We start from the raw sequence: 25,214 nt of genomic DNA on the forward strand, positions 1-25,214 counted from the left end.
TTTTTTTGAGTCTCACTGTTACCCAGGCTGGAGTGCAGTGGCGCCATCTTGACTCACTGTAACCTCCACCTCCTGTGTTCAAGCGATTCTCCTGCCTCAGCCTCCCAAGTAGCTAGGACTACAGGCATGCACCACCATGCCTGGCTAATTTTTGTATTTTTAGTAGAGATGGGGTCTCACCATGTTGACCAGCCTGGCCTTGAACTCCTGACCTCAGGTGATCCATGTGTCTTGCCGTCCCAAAGAGCTGTGATTACAGGCCCAGCCAGCTGGTCCACCGCACCCGGCCGCAAGTTCTTTAGTATGTTATCCTTTTCATTTCTGATAACAACCCTTTGAGGTCAGAGAGGTTAAGTAACTTTCCCAAGGCCATATGCCTTGTAAATGGCAGGGTTAGGACTCAAACAGAAGTCACTGTGACTTCAGATCCCAAGTGCTTAGCCTCTGTGCAGTGTCATAAGCAATGTTTTTCCCTATTTATACTAATATGGTCTTTCCAGAAGATGTCTCTAACTTACAGAGAAAATGGCCTTAACCAGTAGAAGATGGAGCCAGTTTTAATGGAATATTCTTCAAATTGACCAGTGGAGGAAGAAAAGAGACCAAAGTAGTAAGAAAGAAGTTATGGAAAGTCCAGTAACTGGGCTTGATCTCAATGAGAAATTCCAAGGAGGGAACATTTTAGGAGTCAAATGTCCTGAACTATTTAAGCAAAGGGTGAATGGGCCTTATTGTAGACATTTCCATGCCCTGTCCTCAGCCTGGTCCTGTCTCCAGACAATTAAGTCACCTCCCCTTCTCCAGGTGATTGTCAATTCCTCTGTGGCCAGGATTCTCTTTGTAAAACGTGATTTCTCAACCTTGGTACTTTTCAATATTTGGGACCAGATAATTTTTTGTGGTGGAGGACTGTCCTGTACATTAGGGTGTTTAGCAGCATCCTTGAGCTCCACCCACTAGATATCAGTAGCACCTTTCCAGTTGTAACATCAAAGATATCACCAGACATTGCCAAATGTCCCCTGGGAGACAAAATAGCTCCTTGCCACCAGTTGAGAACCACTGTTTTAAAGTATCAGTCAACTTGATCATGCCACTCACCTGCTTAAAAACCTTCAAAGGCCAAGTGTGGTGGCTCATGCCTATAATCTCAACACTTTGGGAGGCCGAGGCAGGTTGATCGGTTGAGCCCAGGAGTTCAAGACCAGTCAGGGCAACATAGCGAGATCCCATCTCTACAATTTTTTTAAAAATTATCCGGGCATGATGGCAAGAGCCTGTAGTTCTGGCTACTAGGGAGGCTAAGGCAGAAGGATCACTTGAGCCCCGAGTTCAAGGCTGCAGTGAGCCATGATAATGCCACTGCACTATGGGCTGGGCATGGAAAGAAATATCCGCTTCCCAGGAAGGATGGGGAACATCACCCAAGCTGCCCCAGCTGCCAAGTATATCTGGAAAGTAGAGATGTTGGGCTGCCAGAAGGGTGGGGAAAGCGGAAAGGCTGTGTCCCGAGGCTAGGTTCCCTAGAAGTACAGTTTGGATGAGGATCTTATTTAAGTGACTCACTGAGGAAGCAGAGAGGAGGGAGCGAAACAGGACAGGGCAAGAGGCAGAGCTGGCAGGAATGTGATTTCAGCCAGATGCCCTCCAGCCTGATCCTACGTGAATGGTACCACAAAGCCAGGCCCACCCTGAGACAAAGAGTCTAGCCTTAGAGTAACCCCTTGTCCATCAGTCATTGGTCAACATCTAGGGGCAAGGCAGCTCCTGTCAGCCGAGGGCAGTTCTCCATAGAAGGGGCAGCTGTGAGCTGCTATCGGCCAATCTCATGGCAGCTGGGGGAGGAGTGCGCCAACCAGCAGAGCTGCCCCCCCGCCCTCCCCTCGGCCTTTCACTACACCCCGCATTTGGCCACCGCTCCTGGATGGGAAAGACCGACACCACAGGGGCCTGGCAGCATTCAGAGGCCTCCGCCTCCTCAGAAACTCTTGTCCCATAGTGTTTCCTTTGTGAGGCTAAACAAAGTGATCTTTGACAAGATGGGCCAGCTAGGGAGTGAGGTTGGGAGTGGAAGTGACAGGTCAGAGCCAGCATGCTGACCCCAAGAGCCTTGGTAGGGTCAGCCCTTAAATGGAAGCCACAGTGTGGTAATGTCACAGAACTGGCGCCCCTCCAGCAAAAGGGAGGCTGAGCCTGGGTTCATTGGAAAGTCAGAGGAGTAAAGTAAGAAATTAAGAGTGGAAGAAGAGAAAGGGAGGGAAGCCAGAAGAGGGAGGGAGGAACAGGTGCTTAAGGTCATTGGGAACACGAACCCCACAGCTAGGCCTTCTGGGCTGATGCTCGCTCCACTCCTCTCTGTCCTGAGCCTGCCCTTCCTCTGAGATCCGTCAGACATCCCACCTCCTCCGTGAAGCCGCCCAGGCCTCCCCTGTCCCCAGTCAGTCTCGCTCCAGTGGACTCCTATAACACTCCCTAAGTACCCCACACTTCCGGGATCTGTCAGATTCAACCTCATGTTGGGAATTATCCTTGGTTAACTGTCTTATTTACACCTCTCTATCCTACTCCACAACAGCACAGAATCTGGCTCACACAGGGTACCTGACTGATCTGTGGCTGTGGTTGTGGCTAGTGGAAAACCCCCTTGAGGATGATGCACATCTTGATGTTTGAGGCAGGAATGTTGATCATGGGCAACCATGAAGACCAGGCCCAAAGTAGAGAGGGGACAAGGGGGATGGCCAGGGAACCAGCCACCATGCTTACAGGCCAGGGGCTAGGGAAATGGCCAAGTCACAGCACACCTGCCTCCTGAGCCCCTGCTTGTGGCAAAGAATGGAGCATAGAGCCAGCAGCTCTGGTGAAAGGCAATGGTGAGCAGGGCTGTAAGCCTGGAGAGGTCAGGGATCATGCATGACCCTTTGTTCACTCATATGGACCAAATGATGGCACAGAGCAGGTGCTCAGTGACTTGCGCCCCTGAGTATCTGTCACTGGAGGATGTGATGATGGCACCACAGAGTCTAGACCTGAGGCTGGGTGGGTACCTGATACCCTAGCAAGACATGGTGGAGGGAGGCTGCAATGGCTGCCCTGGTTCCCTCATGGATTAGACTGGAATGCACTGAGGAGGAGCTGTTCCTGCACTAGTGAGAGGCAGGAACCAGGGCTTCTGACCCAGTCAGCTTTGTTTTGTGGCTTTAGTGGGGCAGCAGCCAAAAGAAACATGCTCTGGCTGGGATCCTGCCGCAGTGCCTCACACCAGACCAGGAAACATCAGGCCATGGAGGAGGACCGGGGGTGCCCCCGTGGTCCAGCCATACTCCTCTCCTAGGACCACCCTCTCTCCCTCAGTCCCCAACCTTCTTCCCAGGGGTCTCCCACTTCAAACTTACCCATTTCCTTTGGTACTTTGAATTAGATGTAAATACTTTAAATAGTAAAATGAAGTGAAACTCCTGCCTCACCCCCTAATTCAAATGGTTGTTGTTTGTGTGCTTTCATCTGTGTGTATCTGATCTCTTGCTCTCCCCTAATCATTCTGATAACACTTCCTCTCAAACTCTCTCTAAAATTTTATCAGCATAAGTAAAGGAAACAATGTTGTAGATAATAAAAAAGCAATCATTTTTATGTTACTGTCATGCTTTAGAATGACACAGATCGACCTTTCTAAGTGAGTTTTTTAAAAGGCTAATATCAGTATTAAAGTGAGTATCTGCATATTAGCTCAACTCATTAGAACCCCAATGCCAGCCAGGCACAGTGGCTCACGCCTGTAATCCCAGCACTTTGGGAGGCCCAGGCGGGAGGATCACGAGGTCAAGAAATCGAGACCACCCTGGCCAACGTGGTGAAACCTCATCTCTACTAAAAATACAAAAATTAGCTGGGCATGGTGGTGCACGTCTATAGTCCCAACTACTCGGGAGGCTGAGGCAGGAGAATTGCTTGAACTGGGAGGCAGAGGTTGCAGTGAGCCAAGATCGCACCACTGCACTCCAGCCTGGCAGTAGAGCAAGACTCTCTCTCAAAAAAAAAGAACCCAATGCCAATGAAGCCAATCTGAGTCAAGGGTCACCCCAGAAAACAATTATAATGTCTCTGTTTGGCCACACAATACACCCGTAACCCAGTCCCAACCAACTTGCAAGTGTCTGTCGCAAGAGGGATTAAGCCACAGTGATTATGGCCCAGTAAAAACCCATCCTCAGTGCCCCAGGAACAACTCAGACTATTTGCCCTCTGAGAGTGTTGTCAACAGATCTGCAGATAAAGACTACATTAACGTTAGTTCAACTTCTAGCGGGAGAAGTACCCCAGGAGTGGTTCTTGGGGCAAGGAGAAACTAGTTTGAGATTATCAGTGGGCCTCAATATTTTACTGAATTTTGCAATGAGAATGACAACTCAGCACCCTGCTGAGTAGAAGGACTCAAAATCATAATCCTCAATCTGTCGGCAGGGACTCTCTGTGGCAGTGCTAGCCAGGAGAACTTTCTGTCACGTTGAAATGTTCTAGATCTATGCTGTCCAATATAGCAGCCACTAGCTACATGTGGCCACTGATCAGCTGAAAAACTGAATTTTTAATTTTTTGATTTTGGCTAATTTAAATAACCACATGTGGCTAAAGGCTACCATATTGGATAGCAAAGATCTAGAATCCAAAAAATAACAGTAGTACCAACAGTAGTAATAGTGATAACAAAATAGTGCTAACATTAACAAGAGCATTACACCATTTTCCAGACATTGGTCAAGCACGCTCCAATGCCTTGCATATATACTACTATTTTCCAGGTCTCTTGTGATACAAAGATAAACTCATGTAAAATTATTACTAACCTTACTACATATTCTGACATGTGTTTTCTAAGTCTATAAATAGTAAAAATTTAATTGCCATCTATCAGTAACTTTTTTTTTTAACCTGAAAAGTGGATTGGTCCTTATACTCAAAAAGATTGGGAACCACTGAGTTACACCTCTGCCTGCAAAGACCCATCTCAGGCCTTTGCCTATGTTTCCAGGGGTTGCAGATATATGAGGGGGTGTGGGTTCCAGGACAGGGGGCCGTGCAGTTCTCCTCACCTGAGCACATCTCCCCCTTGTAGCGGACACAGGAGAAGTCATCACACTCGCAGTACTTGCCCGTGATCTTGCCAAAGTCACTGCTGTGGCAGACACATTGACCACAGAGACACTCGCCCCGCTGGCTGCAGACGGGCTGACCCTCCCGGGGGCTGCACTCGTCCTGCTGGGAAGGGCGATAGTCCTCCTCTGAGCACTCACACTGGGATCCCAGCCAGCCAGGCCCACAACGGCACACCCCACACTCAAAGGTCCCATTGCCATTGTTGCAGTGACGGCTATTAGGTTCAGCTTGGGCCTGGCAGGCACAGTCGCAATCAAAGGTGACCTGGACGATCAGGCTGTCCTTGAAGCCCACGGGCTTGATGGTAAAGGACTTCTCCTTCTCCTGGGGGCAGCCTCGCACCTTGGCCTCAATGCTGAAGCTCACCTGGATGGAAAGCAAGATTGTATTTAGACACAGTTGGGCCCAGTTAACACTCCAGCTCTGGAGGGAAAAAAAAGTTGTTCCCTGCCCTGCCAAGGAATACCCAAATTAGGTGTCTTATGCTTTTGCAATATGGAGTTCCTCAGGCTTTGTGGAAGGTCTGCAAAGCAAACCTTCCACAGGTTCCACAGACCTCCACCTCTGTGAAGGTCTGCAAAGCAAAAACACAAGCACGGGAATAGTATCATTGTGACATATGTAGCTGGATGCAGAGACATGGTCTACAGTCAATAAATAATAAAAGGCTGTGTTTTTACTTCACGTGTGAAATAGACCAGCTGAAACTGAACAGAACCTGTGATCATATAAACACCCTGCTCTGGCCAGCTAAGCAAGCTGGACTGATTATAATTATCAGCAAGATGCACAAAGCACTGTTTTGCACCACACAATCCCACATAGTGGTCAACCATAAGCTCAGGATCTACTTCAATTTCCACACATTTTATAGTTTATGCAATAAAGCAAGTTTCAGGACAATATTTCTAACATGGGATGTTTGCACAAGTGCCTGAAAGATAGATAGATTAAGAGAAAGGATCAGTGCATCCAAAGATCTATTTTCTTCCCCTCCTTCCTCCCCTCCCACCAACTCCTCTCCCCTTAGGCAGAAGCAGAGGAGAAACGACCGATAAGGAAAGTCGTGGAGGGACTGGATGGTGAAATGAACATCTGGCTTCAAAAATTCCATGAGGGTAGGTACTCTTGCCTGTTCCATTTGCTGCTAAATTCTCGGCAACTAGAACAATGCCTGACACAATGTCAGTGCTCAATAAATATTTATAGATGATGTTGTCATTTTACATTTTAGATTTTACTTTCCTGTGTCATTTTACAAAAGAAAGGTATTAATTACCTTGGGAAAGCTGGAGACTGGTGAGGGACTGAAGGTAAAGAAATATTTTCCTTTGCAATCAACTGTGCATACACAAACAAAGGTAACCAAATTGTAAGTTTTTTAAATTCCTAAGAGTTAAGTTCATGTAACAGAAATAGTTTACGCAACAGAAGCCCCAGAGGAAAAGATTGGTGGATCCATTACATCTAACTTGAAATGACTTTCAGGAAAGGTATTTTTCCTGCCCATATTTTTTTCTGGCGGAAGGGGGCCATTTTTAGTCATTACAAAAAGAAGAAAGGGGGTTGGGTGCTCACAGATGCTCCAGTACAAAGGCCCTGCCCAGCCCATCTCACCGTGTCTCCAATCTTGAGTCCCATACAAGATTTGAGGCCAGGGATGACCTCATTGTTGAGGCAGGTGGCGTTGAAGGATAGAGACAATTCTTCAGGGAGGTCACGCACTTCCAGCTCGACTTTAGAGCGGATTTTCTGAGCACAAAGGGGCACAAGAAGACAAGAAAATGAACTGAAAGGAAATGGGAAATGGCAAGAGCCAGTTCCATCCCAAGCCAAATCTGCCAAGTAGCTCTGGACTTACCCCAGCAGTGCACCAGAGGCCAAGGTTTGACCTGGAAGCTGCCGGAGCACCCCTACGACTCTGTTTCCTCCTCTGTTTCCTGCACAGGAACCTGCTCCCTCTTTCCATCTCCACTTGCGTCTAGGTGAGTCTGGGTAAAATGTATCAGCTACACCCTCCCGCAGGCCTCACAGATGTTGCGAAAGGGGAGTACTGGTCACCTTGGAAAGCAGCATTTTCTACCTAATGTTTCATCAACCTCACCTTCCCCATGTCTCAGCTCTCTCTTTTCCGTTATTGGAGCCCAGTTTTCCCTCACTCTGCCCCAATTCCAGGGCTCTGCTCCTTCTCCAAGTAATCACCATCCCCATCCCCATCCCCTTTCTTTCTTTCTTTCTGGGCTACTTCCTTCTCAGAAGGCTGCATCCCTTCTAGAGCAGACCACTGCCTGGCCTCTGGGAGCACACGGAGAAGGCAGTAAGATCGTGTGGTAGACTGGCACCTGGGACTCACAAACCTGAGCCCTGCTGTGTAAGCCAAATGAGGTGGACTCTCCGCAGGACTATTTCCAGCACAAGACACTTACCCCATAAGCATCAACAATGAGCTGGAGGACATTGCTGGAATCCATGGACAGAACCCCGACTGTGGTCCCTGGGATGAGCTCACTATAGTTCTAGAAAGGACGACAAAGATGTCCAGAGCTTACCGAAGGAAGGTGGTGGTCTCCAAAAGCCCTCCTCAAATCCCACTGAGAGTCCTGAGATGAAGATTGGAGGAAGGTATGGGATATTTCAGTGGTCACTGCCAGGAATATATCTAGCAGTTTTTCAGCCCTGAGCAAAAGTAGAGGAAGCCTCTCACACCCTTTGCCACCTCCCCTTCATCACCACAAACACCAGCACACACCTCGTAAGTTCAAGGTTGCAGGAAAAAGGCCCAGAGTGCAATCTTTAGCTCCTGGGCAGTGGATTAGGGGAGAGTCTTTCCTGGTTGGGGACTATGGCCAACGCTAGCACAGGCTGGCTTCCTGGGGCTCCCACCATCACAGGGCCCACTCCAGGAAGCCCGAAGTCACAGTCACCTGATAGAGATTGACTACATTTTCAGTCACTGCAAAGATCAAATTGATGTTTTTCTGGGAGAGCTTCTCAGTCATCAGCCCCAAAGAGGGATAATCCTAGAAAAATGAAGGATGTAGAAGGTAATGAAGTGCCATGTACATCCCTAGGGTCTAAACCTTAGAACTTATCTTGCTTGGGCTGTGGCTCAGAGAGTTGCGGTGCTTAAACCTTTTCACTTCATGCTGAAAGTGAGACAAGAGCCTGGGCAACATAGCAAGACCCCATCTCTACAAAAAAAAAAAAAATTTAATTTGCCAGATGTGGTGGTAAGTGCCTACAGTCCTAGCTACTGGGTAAGCTGAGGCAGGAGGATCGCTTCAGCCCAGGAGTTGGAGGTTACAGTGAGCTATGATTGCACCACCGCACTCCAGCCCAGGCAGCAGAGCAAGACTCTGTCTCTAAAACTAAAAAAAAAGTGGGGGGCGGGGGGTACAGTGAGACAAGAAGCGTAAGTAGCACAGAAGTCTACTTGTGAACTCCAGGGATAGACGAAGAGGTGCAGGCCAGTGGTGTCAAAACTAAGCACCTCTTTCTTCCTGCTTGAATTTAATGCACTAATACAATGGAGCTGCTTCCCTGCACAAGGCACTGGGTTAGGCCTCTGTTTTGGAACTACTGACCGATGCCTTGGCCTGGCCCTCATGATCCTCCACCGTGTGGTCTCAGTCTTTCTTTCCAAATATTACTCACCTCTCTCCCTCTTCCACTCAGCAGTGATCTGGTCCACTGTCTCCCACCTGGAGTTGCCTTCTTGTTGGTAATCCTCCTCCTTTCTTAGGGCCCAGCTTAGGCCCCACCTCCTTCAGGAGACTTCCTTGGCCATCCCAGCTCATGATGAGCTTTCCTCCCTTGAATACGTATAGCCCACTTTGGCTTTACCACACCCATTTAGCACTAATCATGCATCTTGTGTTATTGTAAATACATATACATATCCTTTCTCCTCAACTAGACCAAAAACTCTGTAAGGATAGAACCATACATAGTCTTGTTACCTCCCTCAGCCCCTGGCCCAGTGCCTTGCATAGATTAGGTGTCAAAGGTTGCTGACTCATTGCCTGGTAGTGCTTGACTTGGATATGGCTGACACCAAGGAACTCCAGGACACTGTGCGAGTGGGGTGGTGAATTGTGAACATGTCCATGGGATCCTAGACCTTGCAGGGAGCTCATTAGATCCTCAGCTCAGTCTCCTGCCTTTACACAGGTATACCTTTAAGCCACCTAGATAAAGAAGTTGCTATATTGTCCTTAGGAGATGAAGAGTTCACACCTGCCCCAGGTACCTAGAGCATTACAGCACATTTCTCTTATGGTTTATAGTAATTTCTCCTGATTCAATTTAAATATTTTCCTCTTGTTGAACCTTCTATGGTGATATAAAACAACTTATAAGACGTGTTCTCATGTATAAGCTAAATCATCCTTTAGCCTTCTTTCTTTCAAGCTGAATGACTCTGGCCTTTTAATCTTTCCTCATAGGACCTGTTCACCATGTCTTTGATGATCTTTCCCCTCTTTCTCTCTTTCTCTCTCCCTCTCTCTCTCTCTAAGAGAAGGGGTCCCCACTAGGAGCAATGGCTCATGCCTGTAATCCCAGCACTTTGGGAGGCTTAGCGGGGCAGACTGCTTAAGCCAAGGAGTTCGAGACCAGCCTGGGCAACATAGCAAGACCCTGCTTTAAAAAATTAGCCAGGCATGGTAGTGCATGCCTGTGGTCCCAGCTACTCAGGAGACTGAGGTGGTGAAGGCTACAGTGAGCCAAGATTGCACTACTGCGCCCCAGCTGGGCAACACAGCAAGACTCTGTATCAAAATAAAACAAAAAAAAAGCAGTGGTGGTTCTTGCCCTGCAACTCAGGCGAGAGTGTGGTGGAAAGATCACAGCTCACTGCAGCCTCAGACTACTGGGCTCAAGAGATCTTTCTGCCTCAGCCCCACAAGTAGCTGGGACCACAGGCACAAGCCACCACACTCAGAGAATTTTTGCATTTTTTGTAGAGACAGGGTCTCACTATATTTCCCAAGCTGGTTTCAAACTCCTTGACTCAAGTGATCCTTCCACCTCAGCCTCCCAAAGTGCCAAGATTACAGGCATGAGCCATCACATGCCTGGCCAATCTTTCTCTTTTTTTCCTCTATCTTCTTCCAATAACCACAAGTTAGTATGGTATTCCAAGAAAGGGCTAATCAAAGTGGAAAGGAAGACCTGCTTTCCAGTTGGGTTGTAAAAATCCTTTGGGTCCATTCTGGATCCCATGATGCTGTTGCTATGCTGCTGACAGTAAAGGCAGTGATAACACCACAATCAGGGATATCTCTAATGGTTATGTAGGTTGTACGCTGGATGATGGTGTCCAGTTGGTAAGGGATAGGGGCAAGCTGAAACCAAGCCCTGCACCCTGCCCAGAAGGAGGGGCTGCCATTTTCATATTCACACAGACTCTGCCTGGGCTAGAGCAACCCTCACCATCATGAATAGAAACCATAGGTGGTGCCAGAGATCTCACCATGGTAGTGGAGGCAGAGTAATGATTGTCACTACCAACATGACACTGCCCATCATTGGGCTGGACAATGCCTGCCAGCCTTCCGTCCAGTGCTATATGAGTCTTGGCATCAGTGGTAAACACCAGCAAGTGCGATGCATCATTCCTCCAGCCAATCTTTTCCTGTTAAAAGAAAACAAAAAAACAAAGGCAGAGGAGACAAAACAAATTCAGCCATGTCACAGGTAGAGAACAGAGACCCAAGGCGCTCCCTGGCTAAAGGGCTGGACAGCTTGTTTTGAAGAAGGGTCTCAGTCCCAGTCCTTGGAACCGAAGCTGAAACTTTCCAGTTCAGGGGTTTCATTCTCTTCAGAAAACAGTCTCATAACTGATTAGTTCAAGCAGCTGAATGAGATCCTCTTAACTCTTCTAATGACAGTCACATTGCCCATCTAGAAACTGATGGGCATCCACAGAGCTGATCTGGGCTAGAAGAAATCTCATCTGAACATCTGCCTACTTTGCTGAGGTTAAGTTAACCCAGCTTTAACTCTGAAGTAACTCTGAAGGTGGGAAGATGCTCTCCCCTGGGAACATCTGAGACCACTGAGGTTCAAAGAAATGTCAGCTCAGGCCAGGGAGTGGATCTAAGCCAAGGCTAAATATCAGGAGCAACTTACTACTCACAACTGCAGGAAGCTCTGCTTAGTTCTCATCTCATTTTACACCAGAAATCCCCAGAGTTCAGTCACTTCCTTCCCCATTTTGATCTATGCCAACCACACCTGGCACTCTAAGTCCTCCAAACTCACATCACAGACTGTAGCCTGCATGATGGCATCAAAGCCACCCTCTGGGGCATCTCGGTTCCGTGACACACTCTGCTTCTTCACTTCCTCATTGAAGCGGGTCACCTGGTCAGTTAGCGACAGCACGTGTTTGTAGCCAAACATGGGCAAGCAGGTGGTCTTCATACTGGGAAAGGATGGGAGATAATTTAAGCAGACACCTTGATGGAAAAGGCAGCATGAGAATTGGGAGGAAAGAGAGGGGACAAATATAGATAGTGGTATGCCCAGGCCAGTTCCATACAACCACAGTTACCCAGACAGTTCAGACTCCAAAATCCTCAAATTACCTGAGGCTACCCATCAACCTTACCCCCATCCAGCTAGCCTAGAGGATAAGAGATTGAGCTGGAAACAAGACTCCCTGAGCTTAGATCCCAGCTGCCCTCTTTACTAGTCATGGCACCTTCGGCAAGCCTCTCAAGTCAGCCTGTGAAAGTGGGGCCATGATAGCACATATCCCATAAGAGTTGTGAGACTTAAGTAAGTTCATATACACAAAGCACTTAGACCAGAGCGAGGCTTGAGTTGCTGATACTATCACCTTATACTTAACACTTTTCTAAAGCAACAATAAAGCACAAGTCCATCAGTAAGTTAAGGTCCCTGAACCATCAATAAATTGATAGATCATGCAAGATAGGTGCATTTCTGCCCCCAGCCAAAATAGTGTGTTTAATTAATAGCTGATGTCTTGCCTGGGAACCTTACAACCCAGACAGAAGGTTGAATGACACATCATATAACTTCAAAACATTTTTTTTTTTTTTTTAGAGACAGTTGTGCTCCATTGCCCAGGTTGGTGTGCAGTGGCAAAATCATGGCTCACTGCAGCCTCAACCTCCCAAGCTCGGTCAGTCCTCACACCTCAGCCTCCCTATAGTCCCGAGGACTGCAGGCATGCGCCATCACACATGCTAATTTTTTGTAATTTTTGTAGAGATGGGGGTCTCACTATGTTGCCTAGGCTGAACTCAAACTCCTAGGCTCAAGTGATCCTCCCACCTTGGTCTCCCAAAGTGCTGGGATTACAGAAGTGAGCCACCCCACCTGGCCATAACTTTGAAAACTAAAAAGTAAATTCACACCTTTTCAGGCTCAGCAACCAGCATTGTAAGTTATTCTAATACATGGATTTGCACAGTCTCCACCGATTGAATAAGTAAGCCATTAAGTTTTAAGCCAAAGTTTCAAACAGAGGCACAAGTTATCCATTTACAGACTATAAAAGTGTTCAACAAATGTCATTTCCACTCTTTTATATTCCTTAGCACTTCATTTCTTCTGTTTGTACCCTGCAGGATGCACAGCCTTGATGAAGACAATAACGCCAACAATGGAATCAATCCTTCTGTAATCACAATTTCTCAGTTTACTTATCCATAAGTTTCTTTCTACTTTTGACCTCATTTCCCTTCCATTCTTTCCTGCCTCCTATTTATTTGTTACCAAGACTAAGAAGCTGATGAATTTTCTTTCTAGGTTCTCCAAACAGCCTTAGGTTCTACTGACACAACCCTCCAGATCCACAAGCTAGCCCATTTGCCAGACAGGGAGACCAAGGTAGAGAGGAGCTATAGTTTGGCCAGAAGACAGCCAACAAAGTGACCCTAGAGCTAGAAATAGAAACCAGGACTTGGACCTTCCTGGGGCAAAAGATGCTGTCCTGGCATCTGGAGGAAGGACTTACTCATAGCAGGGGTTTTCGAGGGCCTCTGGTGGGGAGATATACATGTATGGTGACACAGGCTTGTCCACAAATGCCCCGAAGCCAATCCGCAGGTTACTGGTGAGCTTTCGCATCTGGGTGGCCAGCTTGGTACCCAGGTTCTGGATGCTCCACAGATCGTCCTTCATGGAGTAAGACAGGTCCATCAAGTAGTAGATGTCCACAGGGTAATCCTCCACCTGCCGCACTTGGATGGAGAAATTCTTCGAATCATCTGGAAGGCAGGAAGATGTTAGTTTTTATCTTCTTCTCCCTCCAACATTGAATAAGCAGATTTGGATACAGTTGGGACTAAGAAATTGCATGATCAAAGCAAACCAGAAAGCCCTGGTCCCTTTTCCTCTTCCTTTGCAATTCTATTACTCTTCTAATCTCTTGACCCGCCTATTTTTAACATCTTCTTTTCCATTCTAAAATTTTCCACTTTCTCTAAATCCCCAGGGGATTTCCAATCCTGTGAGTTCCAAGGGTCTATCACTGTGAGTCACAGAGGTTTTGATAGTTACTACACTTCGGACTCTGTAAAAGACAGAAATTGCACCCTACCCTTCTCTGAATCCCATTGCATCCGACACACGCCTTGATAGTAGGTAAATCCTTCTTGACTTAGTTGGAAAGTCAAAATCAATGCTTCAAAATTTCTGTCTCTTAGCCTAACCTTTCCTCCCTCTAAAGGTCTTGTGTACCTATTGTGCCTGCCCCCATTCCCCTGTCCCAATCCCCTGTGAAAGGAGGGCTTACAAGTTGCTTTCTTATTCTATATCTCGTTTGCACCTCAACACAAAGCTCGAAGCTAGGTAAAACAGGCACTTGGGTAAAGAAGAAACAAATGTTTTTTGAGCACCTACTTTGTCAGAAGGGTTAAGTAACTTGTCCAGGGTCAAATAACTAATATATGATACAGTCAAGATTCAACTCAGATCTTTTGACTCAAGTCCTAACGTCTCTTATTTTCTTCCATTCTCTTGCCTACACCTCCCCCCACATCCTTGTCTTCCCACCCCATTTCCATTCTGAGCTACTTCCCCAAGACTTCCTCCTCAGACCTCCAACTTGTGCTCTATGCCCACCTGTCTCAGGTCTCTCCTTGCAAAGGGTCCCATCCCTACCTGGCCGGAGCCGGAGTGCAATCCTCTGGGGACTGACTTGAGTGACCTGGGAGCTGTCTCCAGAGCCTTTGTCGCTGAGGGGCCTGTCCTCTAGTACTCGGGCCTCACTGACTGGGAACTCGATGGATTCCGGGGCACAGTTATCCTTCAGCAGATTCTCCTTCAGGTCACAGCGAGGTGAGCCCAGAGGCAGGGCCTATAAGACAGGAGACCAAAGAGAAGTCCAGCAATCAGAGCTATGGTGACTCTCTGCCTCCTGCAGGCCCTACCACTTCCCAATAGCTAAGAGTTTACCTCATACTTGGATCATAAACAAATTGGTTTGGACTTTCCTGGGATAATCCCTTAGGACGTTGTACAGAAAGGGGAAATTGATACTTTGGGAGGCCAAGGCATGAGGACTGCTTGAGGCCAAGAGTTCAAGACCAGCCTGGACAACATAGCTAGACCCTGGCTCTACCAAAAAAAAAAAAAAAGGAAAAAGGAAAGAGAAATTGAGATATCAGAAAGGTCTATTCATGGAGTTGTAGCTAGAAAGAGAGCCTGTCCAGTAAGATGCCTGGTAGACCAGCATTTTTTTAACTGTGGAATGTAACACACTTATGGGTCCCAAAATCAATTTAGCAGGTATCAACCATCATTTTGTTAAATAAAATACAATAGAATAGAATAGAAAATATCAAAGTGTACAAATAGTCAAAGTGTTGTTTTGTGAAACTCTCATATTGTTGGAGAGTGGGGAATAACACGTATAATAAATAACTATACCCAGTACAATGTGTTTCTTTCTGTAGGTCAGAATCAAAACAGTTTGGAAGCTACTGTGTTCGACATGAGCTAGGCTATGAGATCCATGAAGTCAGGGACTATGTGTGTCTTGGCCCCTCTCAATTCCCAGCATCCAATCTAGGACTTACCACAAACGTGATAGGGAAAGGCAGTGTAAGGAGGCAGGAGAGAGTCAGGGCTAAGAGCACAGGAGTAAATTTCAGCATTGCACTTACAACTGCTTACTAATGCAAGTCACCTAATTCCTCCAAGCCTAGTTTCCTTAGCTGTAACATGAACATAATAACAGTCCCTCCTTCAGTGCTTAAGAGTAATCAAAATCATAGAGTCAAAAAGTAGAATAGCAGTTTCCAGGGACTGGGAGGAATAGAGAATTACTGTTTAATGGGTATAGAGTTTCAGTTTTATAAGATGAAAAGAGTTAAGGAGATAGATAGTGGTGATGGGTTTTATGACATTATGAATGTATTTCATGCCACTGAACTGTACGCTTAAAAATGGTTAAGATGGGCCAGGCCCAGTTGCTTATGCCTGTAATCCCAGCACTTTGGGAGGCCAAGGTGGGCGGATCACCTCAGGTCAGGAGTTCGAAACCAGCCTGGCCAACCTAGTGAAACCCCGTCTCTACTGAAAATACAAAAATTAGCTAGGTGTGGTAGCGTGCACCTGTAGTCCCAGCTACTGGGGAGACTGAGGCAGGAGAATCGTTTGAACCTGGGAGGTGGAGGTTGCAGTAAGCCGAGATCATGCTACTCCACTCCAGCCTGGGCGACAGAGCAAGACTTGATCTCACAAAACAAAACAAATAAATGGTTAAGATGGTAAATTCTATGTTATTTTCCCACAATAAAAGTTACTTAATAGTAATTATGGCACCTCCCTCATAGGCATGTCACACAGGCTAAATAAGACAATCTACATAAAATGCATAGGACAGCGCCTGGCACAGAGGAAGTGCTCAGCAAATGTGAGCTATTACTATGAGATGCTTGACAAGTACTTCCTGGATAAGCTAATTATGAATAAACTCCACAAACTTGGGAACATGGGAAAATACCATGATGCTAGGCTCCTAACCAGAGCCCATCCTATCACTTCAGCTTCCTCCTTCACCCTGGACAAAGAACAAATTGAGTACCCTTCCAAAAACCCACAGGCCCCTGGGGCTCTGTGTGCTTACACCTGAGTATTGAGTGGGGGCCACACTGGAAAGAACACCGAAAATCAGGAAACAGGATCAATCCTAGGCCTGCCAGTGACTAGTCACGTGACCTCAGATATATCATTTTGTGTCCTCACCTGTTCAACAAGGTAGTTAGATGACATGGTGTTTTCAGTCCCTTCCGGCTCTGACATTCAGCCAATTTAGCCAACACTGTGTGGGTGCATGTCTATGAGGCCTCCTTGCCAGGTTGAGGGGACAAGCCAGCAAGCTGGAAAACCCCTCCCTGGACCTATTTCACAACGTCTAGGCCTTCAGGCTCTCCCCAGCTCCACCCCTACCCACATCCCCCATAAGCACTTCCAAATGTCTGCTGGATAACCCACACCAATATCCCAGAACAATTAGTGTTGACATTTATTGAGCACTTACTGTATGTCACGCACTGTGGTGAGCACTTTACATGGATTATTGCAATCTGCCTGCCTGACAGTTCCATGATGCTGGAACTATTATTATTTTATAAGGGAGAAACCTAAGGTTTAGAGACTTCACAAATGAGGAACCCAATCTTACAGGTAAGGAATCTGAGGCTTGGAGAAGTTAAGGAATTTGCTCAAAGTTGCAGAACTAGGAAGTGGCAGAACTGAGAGGCCAGCTAGATTGTCTGACTGTAATTATCCTCATAAAATAAGCTTCATTACATTCCGTATAGAGTGAGAATCAAGGCACAGAAGTGTGGAAGGAATGGTCCTAGGAGGAGCCACAACAGAGAGTGCCCCAGGTAGAGAACAGGATGCAAGATGGGCATGTATGAGGGATGGAGAAGGATGGATGACATCTGCCTCCTCAGCCCCCTCAAACAACCTGGCAGTCATAATGCCAGGAGAGGGACTGGGCCACAAGGAGCCATTCATACTCAAAAGCCCTGTAACCAGCCGGGTGCGGTGACTCATGCCTGTAATCCCAGCGCTGTGGGAGGCCGACACGGGTGGATCACTTGAGCTCAGGAGTTCCGGACCACCCCGGGCCACAGGGCGAAACCCTGTCTCTACTAAAAATACAAAGATTATCTGGGCATGGTAGTGCACACCTGGAATCTCAGCTACTCAGGCGGCTGAAGTGGGAGGATCACTTGAGCCAGGGAGGCAGAGGTTGCAGTGAGCCAAGATCACACCACTGCACCCCAGTCTAGGTGACAGTGTAAGACCCCATCTCAAAACAAAAACAAAAAACCCTGTAACCCAAAACCCTTCCCAATGCTTAAAGTCTCTCTCCCTCTCCAGTCCGATCCCCCTTTCATGGGCTGAAGCCTTCCCCACGTGGATGGGAACATGAGCAACACCAACAGCATGAGGACTACCCTGGCCCAGGCAAGAAGTAAGTAGAGTTTCTGGAAGCCAGCAGCTTCTTTCTTTCTTTCTCTCTCAGCTTCACAGGTATGCAGGCAGGGAACTGGCCTCAGCAATGGAAATCATTGAATGAGACTTAACCTTCCTGGTGGCAAATACTCCAACAGGGACATCATAGACCTTCCACAACTCTGAGGAAGATGAAAATCTCCCTGCACCCAGTTGTGGCTGAGGACGGAATGACATGGGGAGAGCTTGGGCACTTCAGGTTTTGTGCCCAGACTACTCCTGTTGTCCCTGCCCACCTCTCCTACCCCTTCCTCCTCGGAAGCAGTCTTTTTCTTGCTCAAAAAACGTCCCAATCTTATCTCTGATTCCAGCTGCCCACAAAGCCCCAGGGAGAAAACCTTCCCAAAAAGGCAGTGGAGAAATCAGAATGCAGTGAGGAGCGGATCCTTTCCAGGACCAAGACAGATGCTGAAAAAGACAGCAGGGATGGGAGCCCAGCAAACGGGATGAGAGCAGCAAGGCCATCATGCATCTTCAGGCTCCATCAGCAGAGCGAGAGAATGCATTAGACAGGAGTTTCCTGACTCCTATTTTCTAATGTGGCCGTCCTAATGAGAAGAGGGTTTGAAGCGCTAAGATGTGCTGACAGTCCTAATGGTTTGTTATGAGTTTCCTTAGAAAAATTAAACACTGAAAAACAAAACTGCCTCCCTCCCTCCCTCTGTGGTTGCTGACATCAGAGGTCAGGAATATAACAGGCCTGCTCGTCAGCCAAGTTCTCCACGAGAGCCCTGTTCCAGAAGAGCACCAAGGCAGTGACCTCAACATACTTGGGCAACATTCCCTTTCTTGGTAACCCAGGCTGAGAAGGTAGAAGGAATATCACCAGGTTATGCAGGCAGAAAGCTAGAAGGGGGAGGGGTGGATATTAAAGTTCCAGTTCCCAGGGAAACCGGATGTTACACAAAAAGGGCAAAAATAGCCAAGACTCAGGGGAAGGGCCTGAGCACAGAGGTGGGAGGTTCCAGCCAGCACCCTGCAAGCTGGCTGAATTACCTCCCTCTCCTGGGAGGGTGACACATGCTCTTAGTACCATTCTCCATTAATTCCATTTTGGAAACTGGGAAAGTACAACATGAATAGTTGTCATTATCCTGCCTATTTCACAGGGTTGGTCAGGAAGTAAAAGAAGACTGTGAATGTGAAATGCTTTCAAAATAGAAAAATCTCAATATAAGTTAACTATACTGAAATCCATTAGGACAGAGGTCCCCAACTTTTTGACACCAGGGACTGGTTTCATGGAAGACAATTTTTCCATGGACAGAGAGGTGAGGATGGTTTCAGAATGAAACTGTTCCACCCCAGATCATCAGGCATTAGTTTGATTCTCATAAGGAGTGAACCACCTAGATCCCTCCCATGCGCAGTTCACAGTAGGGTTTGAGCTCCTATGAGAATCTAATGCCACTGCAGATCTGACAGAAGGCGGAGCTCAGGCGGTAATGCTCACTCCCTTGCTGCTGACCTCCTGCTGTGCAGCCTGGTTCCTAATAGGCCATGGACCGGGAATTGGGGTCCCTGCTTTAGGATATAGTATAAACAAATAAATGCAAATATAAGGTGACTCTTTTTTTTTTTTTTTTTTTTTGAGATGGAGTTTCACTCTTGTTGTCCAGGCTGGAGTAGTGCAATGGCGTGATCTCGGTTCCCCTCCACCTCCCAGGTTCAAGCGATTCTCCTGCTTCAGCCTCCCTAGTAGCTGGGACTACAGGCACATGCCACCACGCCCAGCTAATTTTGTATTTTTAGTAGAGACGGGGTTTCACCATGTTGGTCAGGCTGGTTTCAAACTCCTGACCTCAAGTGATCCGCCCACTTTGGCCTCCCAAAGTGCTGGGACTACAGGAGTGAGACACTGCCCCCAGCAGGTAACTCTTTTTTACAGTTAACTACTATTATTTCATACTGTTTTCTTGGAGAGGGAGAGTCGATATGCCCCAGTACATTTTTTACCCCCAAGCGCCACCAAAACAACTCCCATCCATTGTTGTCTTGGATTAACTCATCTGGTGAGGACAAGAAATCACTTGAACATGTAAAGAGAAAAGAATAAAGAGGGCAGAAAGGAGGAGGGGAGGAACATGAAGCATTTTTGTTTATAGTTGTTGGTATTCACATTTCATTGTTTACAAAGAGATGAGCACTCTTAGTATTATACTTCCTTTTATAATGATAAGTTGGAGCAAAACTCTCAAGATGAACATTTATCCTCCAGATTAAAAATAAATAGAAAGAAGACAAGTCAGAATAAAATTATGTTTGTGATTACAAAGAAATGTAAATCATGGCCTATATCTTGTCCTGCAGTTGCAGAGAAGAAAATGAGAAGGAAATCCTATTAGAATCTTCCTCTACTTTGCTAGACTCAAACCCCTTCTTCCTCTGTCACCCTTGGTTATCAGGCTAAGTGGGAAGCTAGCCCATCTTCCAGGGTGTACTCAGGCTTATATACGAATTCCTAGTATATCCCTCCACTGTAGGGTTGCCAAATTTAGCAAATATTTGGGACATACTTATACTAAAAGTTATTTTTTGTTTAATTCAAATTTAAATGGATGTTCTGTATTTTAGGTTCATTTTTTAGAGACAGGATCTCCCTATGTTACCCAACCTAGAGTGCAGTGTCTATAAACAGACATGATCATGGTGCACTACAGCCTCAAAATCGTAGGCTCAGAGAATCCTCCCACCCCAGCCTCCTGAGTGGCTGGGACTACAGGCACCAGGCTGGATGTTCTGTATTTATCTGGCAACCTTAACTCCACCTCCATCCACCTTGACCCCAACCCCGGTGGCCCTTCAATTAGCAATGTTTGTCAAACTTGCTATCATAACAACCCATTCTGATGTAATAAACCCAGGGTCCATCCTGGGAACCTTTATTTTTAACAAGCACCCCAGGCAATTCTCAATACCAAATGAGTTTGGGAGGTTCTAGACTCCAGCATGGCACTGCTGAGACTAAGACCACGAGTTGAAGCCGGCTCCAGAGAGAGCACACCACCCCAACTCGTGTCAGTATCCAACCCTCCAAGAACACACCCTATGCACATGGGCCCAAAACTCCATGCTCATCCATGTTGGCTATGTTTTCCTCTTACCCAGCCAAGCTCTCACTATACACACCCAAGAGCTCCAGTCCTCTAGGACCAAGGGGAAAGCCGAGCCCAACCAGTTGTTTTTCCAGGCACTGCCAGCTTGCCTGGAACAGCCAACTCAGGGGAGGAAGAAGAACAGAGGGCTCTCCAGGGTTTGATTATTTGACAAATTACCTACAAAATGAACCAGACAGTTCACTTTTGGTTTTTTGAAATCAATGTCCAAAGAATTTTCAGCAGTTAAACTTAGCCTATCCAGGGGAAGCCCTGCTCCTCTCAGGAACAAAATAGCTTTTATGTTCAGGTTACAGTCCAGGATTCCCACCTCCCATCCCTCCCTGGTCGCCACATTCTGTCCCACCCTTCCTTCTCTCCCTCCTCCCTCTTGCTCAGGGATAGTTGTAGTCCTTCACTAACCTCGGCCCCGCCTCCTTTCATGTTTATATGCCATTCTCCCAGGGAATATCTTACTGGACTTTCTACCTCCCTCCATTTGTTTTCTTTGGTCCTAGCTGTGCCCATTTCCTGGCTGACTGCACCCCTCATTCCTAGGCTGGTCCTACATCATGCTCTGATCTACCCTGCACCTTTCCCTCTGCCCTCCCCAGGCCTGCCAGGGGACAAGGAGCACAACAGTCACCCATAAATATTCTACATTTGCATCTTTGAAATCTGGTTACGTGACCTAAGGGCTTTGTCTGTTCAGGCCTCAGCCCACCTCAGCTGCATGGCTAGTCCCTATGCAGATCAAGAGGGATGAAAAACGGGGGATAGGGAGCAGGACAGACCCTCCAAGTAAGTTTTCTTTTTCCCCAGCTTCTCTGAGCCAGAGATGCCTGCATTTTCTCTTGCTTTGGGCTGGAAAGGAGGGAAGGAGGAAAAGGTGGAAGCACCCTTTGAGTGACACTAGGGCTTCTGTCCTGACGTTCCTCTGTTCCTGAAGGCTTTGGGCTACCCAAGGCCCCCTCCCCATTCAACTCTCCCTTCTTCCAGCATTCAGTTGCAGAATTGCAACTTCCTGGTAAAAGAAGCTTTAGTAATATCACGATGGGAAGAAGGAGGACATAGCAAATGAGGAGGGAGCAGGCTACATCACACTGAGCAGCCAGCTCAGCCCAGAGGGGAGGAGAACCTGCGGGGGTGGAGGAGAAGGACTCATCCTAGCCCCAGGGAAGGTTTCATTTGCTAAATGAAGTCAGTGTGGCCCAGATGTTGGGCAGCTGCCTCTGGAAGCAGTTCCCGTGCTGAACGGCAAAGAGGCCAAAGCAACGTGCGGAGCTGGCCTCTGCTGCTCTGGCAGCCCTCCTGGCCGGTGATAAACACAGCCTCCCAGCTCCCGCCCCTCCCCCCAGCCGGCCAGGGAGGTTGCCTTTTTAGGAAACTCAGTGGATCTGGAAAAGAAGCAGAGAGACTGAGGGGCTGGATTGGAGTGGTCATAAAACTGAACAGGGCTGGAACTTGCTGTGGGACAGAGAGGACGCCTCAGGTAGCTGAGCCGCAGCCAGGCCAGGAACTCAGGTAACCACCTGCTGGCCGGGCCAGTGACTCAGTCTCAGACTCTATAATCACCGAATCTCTCCAACCACATTCATCTCCCACCCCCACCCCATCAGCTCTTGCCAGCTCCAAATTTCCATCCCAGCCACAAACACAGCCATTCCCTCAGACACACTCATTCCCTAGGGCCCCAGACACAACAAACCCTCTGCCTAGACACAACTAACCCTTTCCTGTCCCCCTTCCGTCCTCACCAAGTGGGCCCGGCTCCTTTCCTCAACACCTGTGAGAAGGGAGGAAGGAAAGAAGAAGAGAAAGAAAAATGTAAAGCCATGAGGCCCAATCGTCAAAAAGGGAAGAGAAAAGATCTTCTGACTAAATATCCACACACACAAGCACAAGATTCCTCTTCTATTTGCCTTTTTTAACCTCTAGGAAAAAGAAGTAAGCCAGCACCCCTCCCAACCCCATCTGTACCTATACCCCTTGCTGCCTCTCCTTTTGAGACCTGACACCTGCTTCCCTGGGATATTCCACCCCCAAGAAATGCAAGCAATGGGCTGGGCATGGTGGCTCACACATGAAATCCCAGCACACTGGGAGGCCAAGGTGGGAGGATCTCTTGAGTCTAGGAGTTCGAGACCAGCCTGGGCAACATAGTGAGGCCCTGTCTCTACCAAAAAATTAAAAATAAACTATTTTTCTTAGGAAAAAAAGCAAGCAAAGTGTGAGAAAGGGCAGCAATGGTTACAGAGAGGACAGGAGGTCCAGCCAAACTGGCAGGGGCAAGGGGCTATGTGGTAGACTCGGGATAGTATTCCTAGCAACATCCCCATGACAGCTCCTCACCATCCATCAATGGGAAAAATTCATCAAAGTTTTGCTTAGAAGGGACAAGGGGTACATGTATTCAGGAGGAAGGTGATAACTTCATGGGTCTGTTTGTGCACAAAAGCAGCTTAGTCTGGAGAAGAAACAAGGTCTGGTATCTGCTCCTTACCTCATCAGAGCACCAGGCACACATGGGGCTCACAGCCAGGCACTGCTGGCAGGAGCTCACACCTCGTGTGGTACAGATGTTGGGCCCTGCAACAGACAGACAAAGGCATTAGCACCAGATTTGGCTCAGTGAAGGTACTTACCTGCCCCATCCTTCCCAACTTTCCCAATGTCCAGGTTTACAGCTCTCAGGTGCACACAAACACACCCTAACCATACCACAGACATCTACCAAATACAGGTTATTGGTAAGGAAGAAGGAGGAGGAAGAAAATCAGGAGAAACTCATCACCGCTCTCAACTGATGAGGCCACAGTGGTAACAAGTGATAGGGCAAGGCTCAGCCATGGACCCAAGTCTCAGATGGTAACTGATGGAAAGGCTTTAATTAACAACTGGTTTGATACCTACATTGTGCAAATGAAAATATCTCTGAAGCCCAGAAAAATGGCAATGTATTCCCTCTTCAGTCATTCTAGTGATATTCACAGCCACTACACAGGGGATCCAAGGCCCAGATGTACTGACATTAACACACAGCCTAAATACAGTGGGGCCGTGGAGGGCAGGGTGACTTCAGTGGCAGTCTCCCACTGGCTGGCAAAAGAAAAGCAAATGTGAAATCTTCTCAAGCTTCTCAATGCATATGTCTTGGGATCCAACCATAAAATGCTCTAGGAGGAAGTACAGAAATGTTAGAAAAGGCTGACCGATATACATTGAAAGAACATGGAATTTTAGAGTTGGAAGGTTTGTGCTTGAATTTTGAATGTTCTTCTACTAACTACTTCATGACCTTGGGCAACTCAACTAGCCTCTATGGGATGACAATATCTGTCTCATAGGATTCGTACAAAAATTCAGTGAGGTAAGGGAAGCACTTGGTACACTATAAGGTGCTTCAAATGTGAACAGTCCTCATACTGTCAAAGGACACAGCAAAGGCTAGGAGGACGAGCAGGAACAACCAGGAAAACCAAAACCACCTTGAGAAGCTCAGCCAGGAAGCCAAACCCAGGCATCTGCTTAGACAGAAGCCACCGTCCTCTCTAATTGCCTAGCTCAGCATTTCTGCTCCCCCAGGTGAACCCTGCCTCCTGCAGTGCCTTAGGGAGGTTTTTTCCAATATAAGGAGCAGAATGTGAGGGATCTGTTCCTCCCCATGACCCAGTTACCCTGACAGCTCCTTCATGCAGTTTTCCAAAGGGACCTCTTTGCACCTAGCTGGTAAGACCAGCAAACGTATTTTGGAGAAATCAGCCTGACCATTGAGATGTTTTCCCAGTGTCCCCAAAACTTCTCATTTAGCGGTCTCCATTCATTTTATTACAGTGTGACTGAACTCCCTCCTTCCCAATGCCTGGACAAAAACACACTTAGAAAATGAGTGTATACACACAAACACACACACAATATTGTAAAGAAAAATTATGGCCGGGTGTGATGGCTCATGCCGGTAATTCCAGCACTTTGGGAGGACGAGGCAGGCGGATCACTTGAGTTCAGGAGTTTGAGACCAGCTGGCCAACATGGTGAAACCTCGTCTCTGCTAAAAAGTACAAAAATTAGCCGGGCATGGTGGTGTGTGCCTGTAGTCCTAGCTACTCAGAAAGCTGAGGCAAGAGATTCACTTGAACCAGGGAGGCAGAGGCTGAAGTTAGGTGAGATCATGCCACTGCACTCCAGCCTGGGTGACAGAGCGAGACTCTATCTCAGAAAAAAGAAAGAAAGAAAGAGAGAAAGAGAGGAAAGAAAGAGAGAAAGAGAGAAAGAGAGAGAGAGAGAGAGAGAAAGAAAGAAAGAAAGAAAGAAAGAGAGAGAGAGAGAGAGAAAGAAAGAAAGAAAGAAAGAAAGAGAGAGAGAGAGAAGGAAGGAAGGAAGGAAGGAAAGAAAGAAAGATAAGAAAGAAAGAAAAAGAAAGAAAGAAAGAAAGAAAGGAAGGAAGGAAGG

General features: G+C 47.2%; 1 protein-coding gene across 2 annotated transcripts in view; it reads right to left on the bottom strand.

Moving 5' to 3' along the window:
• ITGB3 (integrin, beta 3 (platelet glycoprotein IIIa, antigen CD61)) overlaps window positions 1-25,214 on the bottom strand; it is a 57,350-nt gene that overhangs the window by 12,428 nt on the left and 19,708 nt on the right. For both annotated transcript variants that reach the window (XM_011973268.1, XM_011973267.1), the window contains exons 2-10: window positions 23,266-23,351; window positions 14,296-14,491; window positions 13,148-13,400; window positions 11,422-11,584; window positions 10,631-10,792; window positions 8,082-8,177; window positions 7,584-7,673; window positions 6,775-6,909; window positions 5,094-5,523 (exon numbers count right to left, since the gene is read on the bottom strand). In XM_011973268.1, coding sequence (XP_011828658.1) covers window positions 5,094-5,523; window positions 6,775-6,909; window positions 7,584-7,673; window positions 8,082-8,177; window positions 10,631-10,792; window positions 11,422-11,584; window positions 13,148-13,400; window positions 14,296-14,491; window positions 23,266-23,351 — 1,611 coding nt within the window. The remainder of the gene's footprint in view (window positions 1-5,093; window positions 5,524-6,774; window positions 6,910-7,583; window positions 7,674-8,081; window positions 8,178-10,630; window positions 10,793-11,421; window positions 11,585-13,147; window positions 13,401-14,295; window positions 14,492-23,265; window positions 23,352-25,214) is intronic.

This window comes from Mandrillus leucophaeus, unplaced genomic scaffold (genome assembly GCF_000951045.1).
Source record: "Mandrillus leucophaeus isolate KB7577 unplaced genomic scaffold, Mleu.le_1.0 Scaffold1362, whole genome shotgun sequence".
Classification (NCBI taxonomy): domain Eukaryota; kingdom Metazoa; phylum Chordata; class Mammalia; order Primates; family Cercopithecidae; genus Mandrillus; species Mandrillus leucophaeus.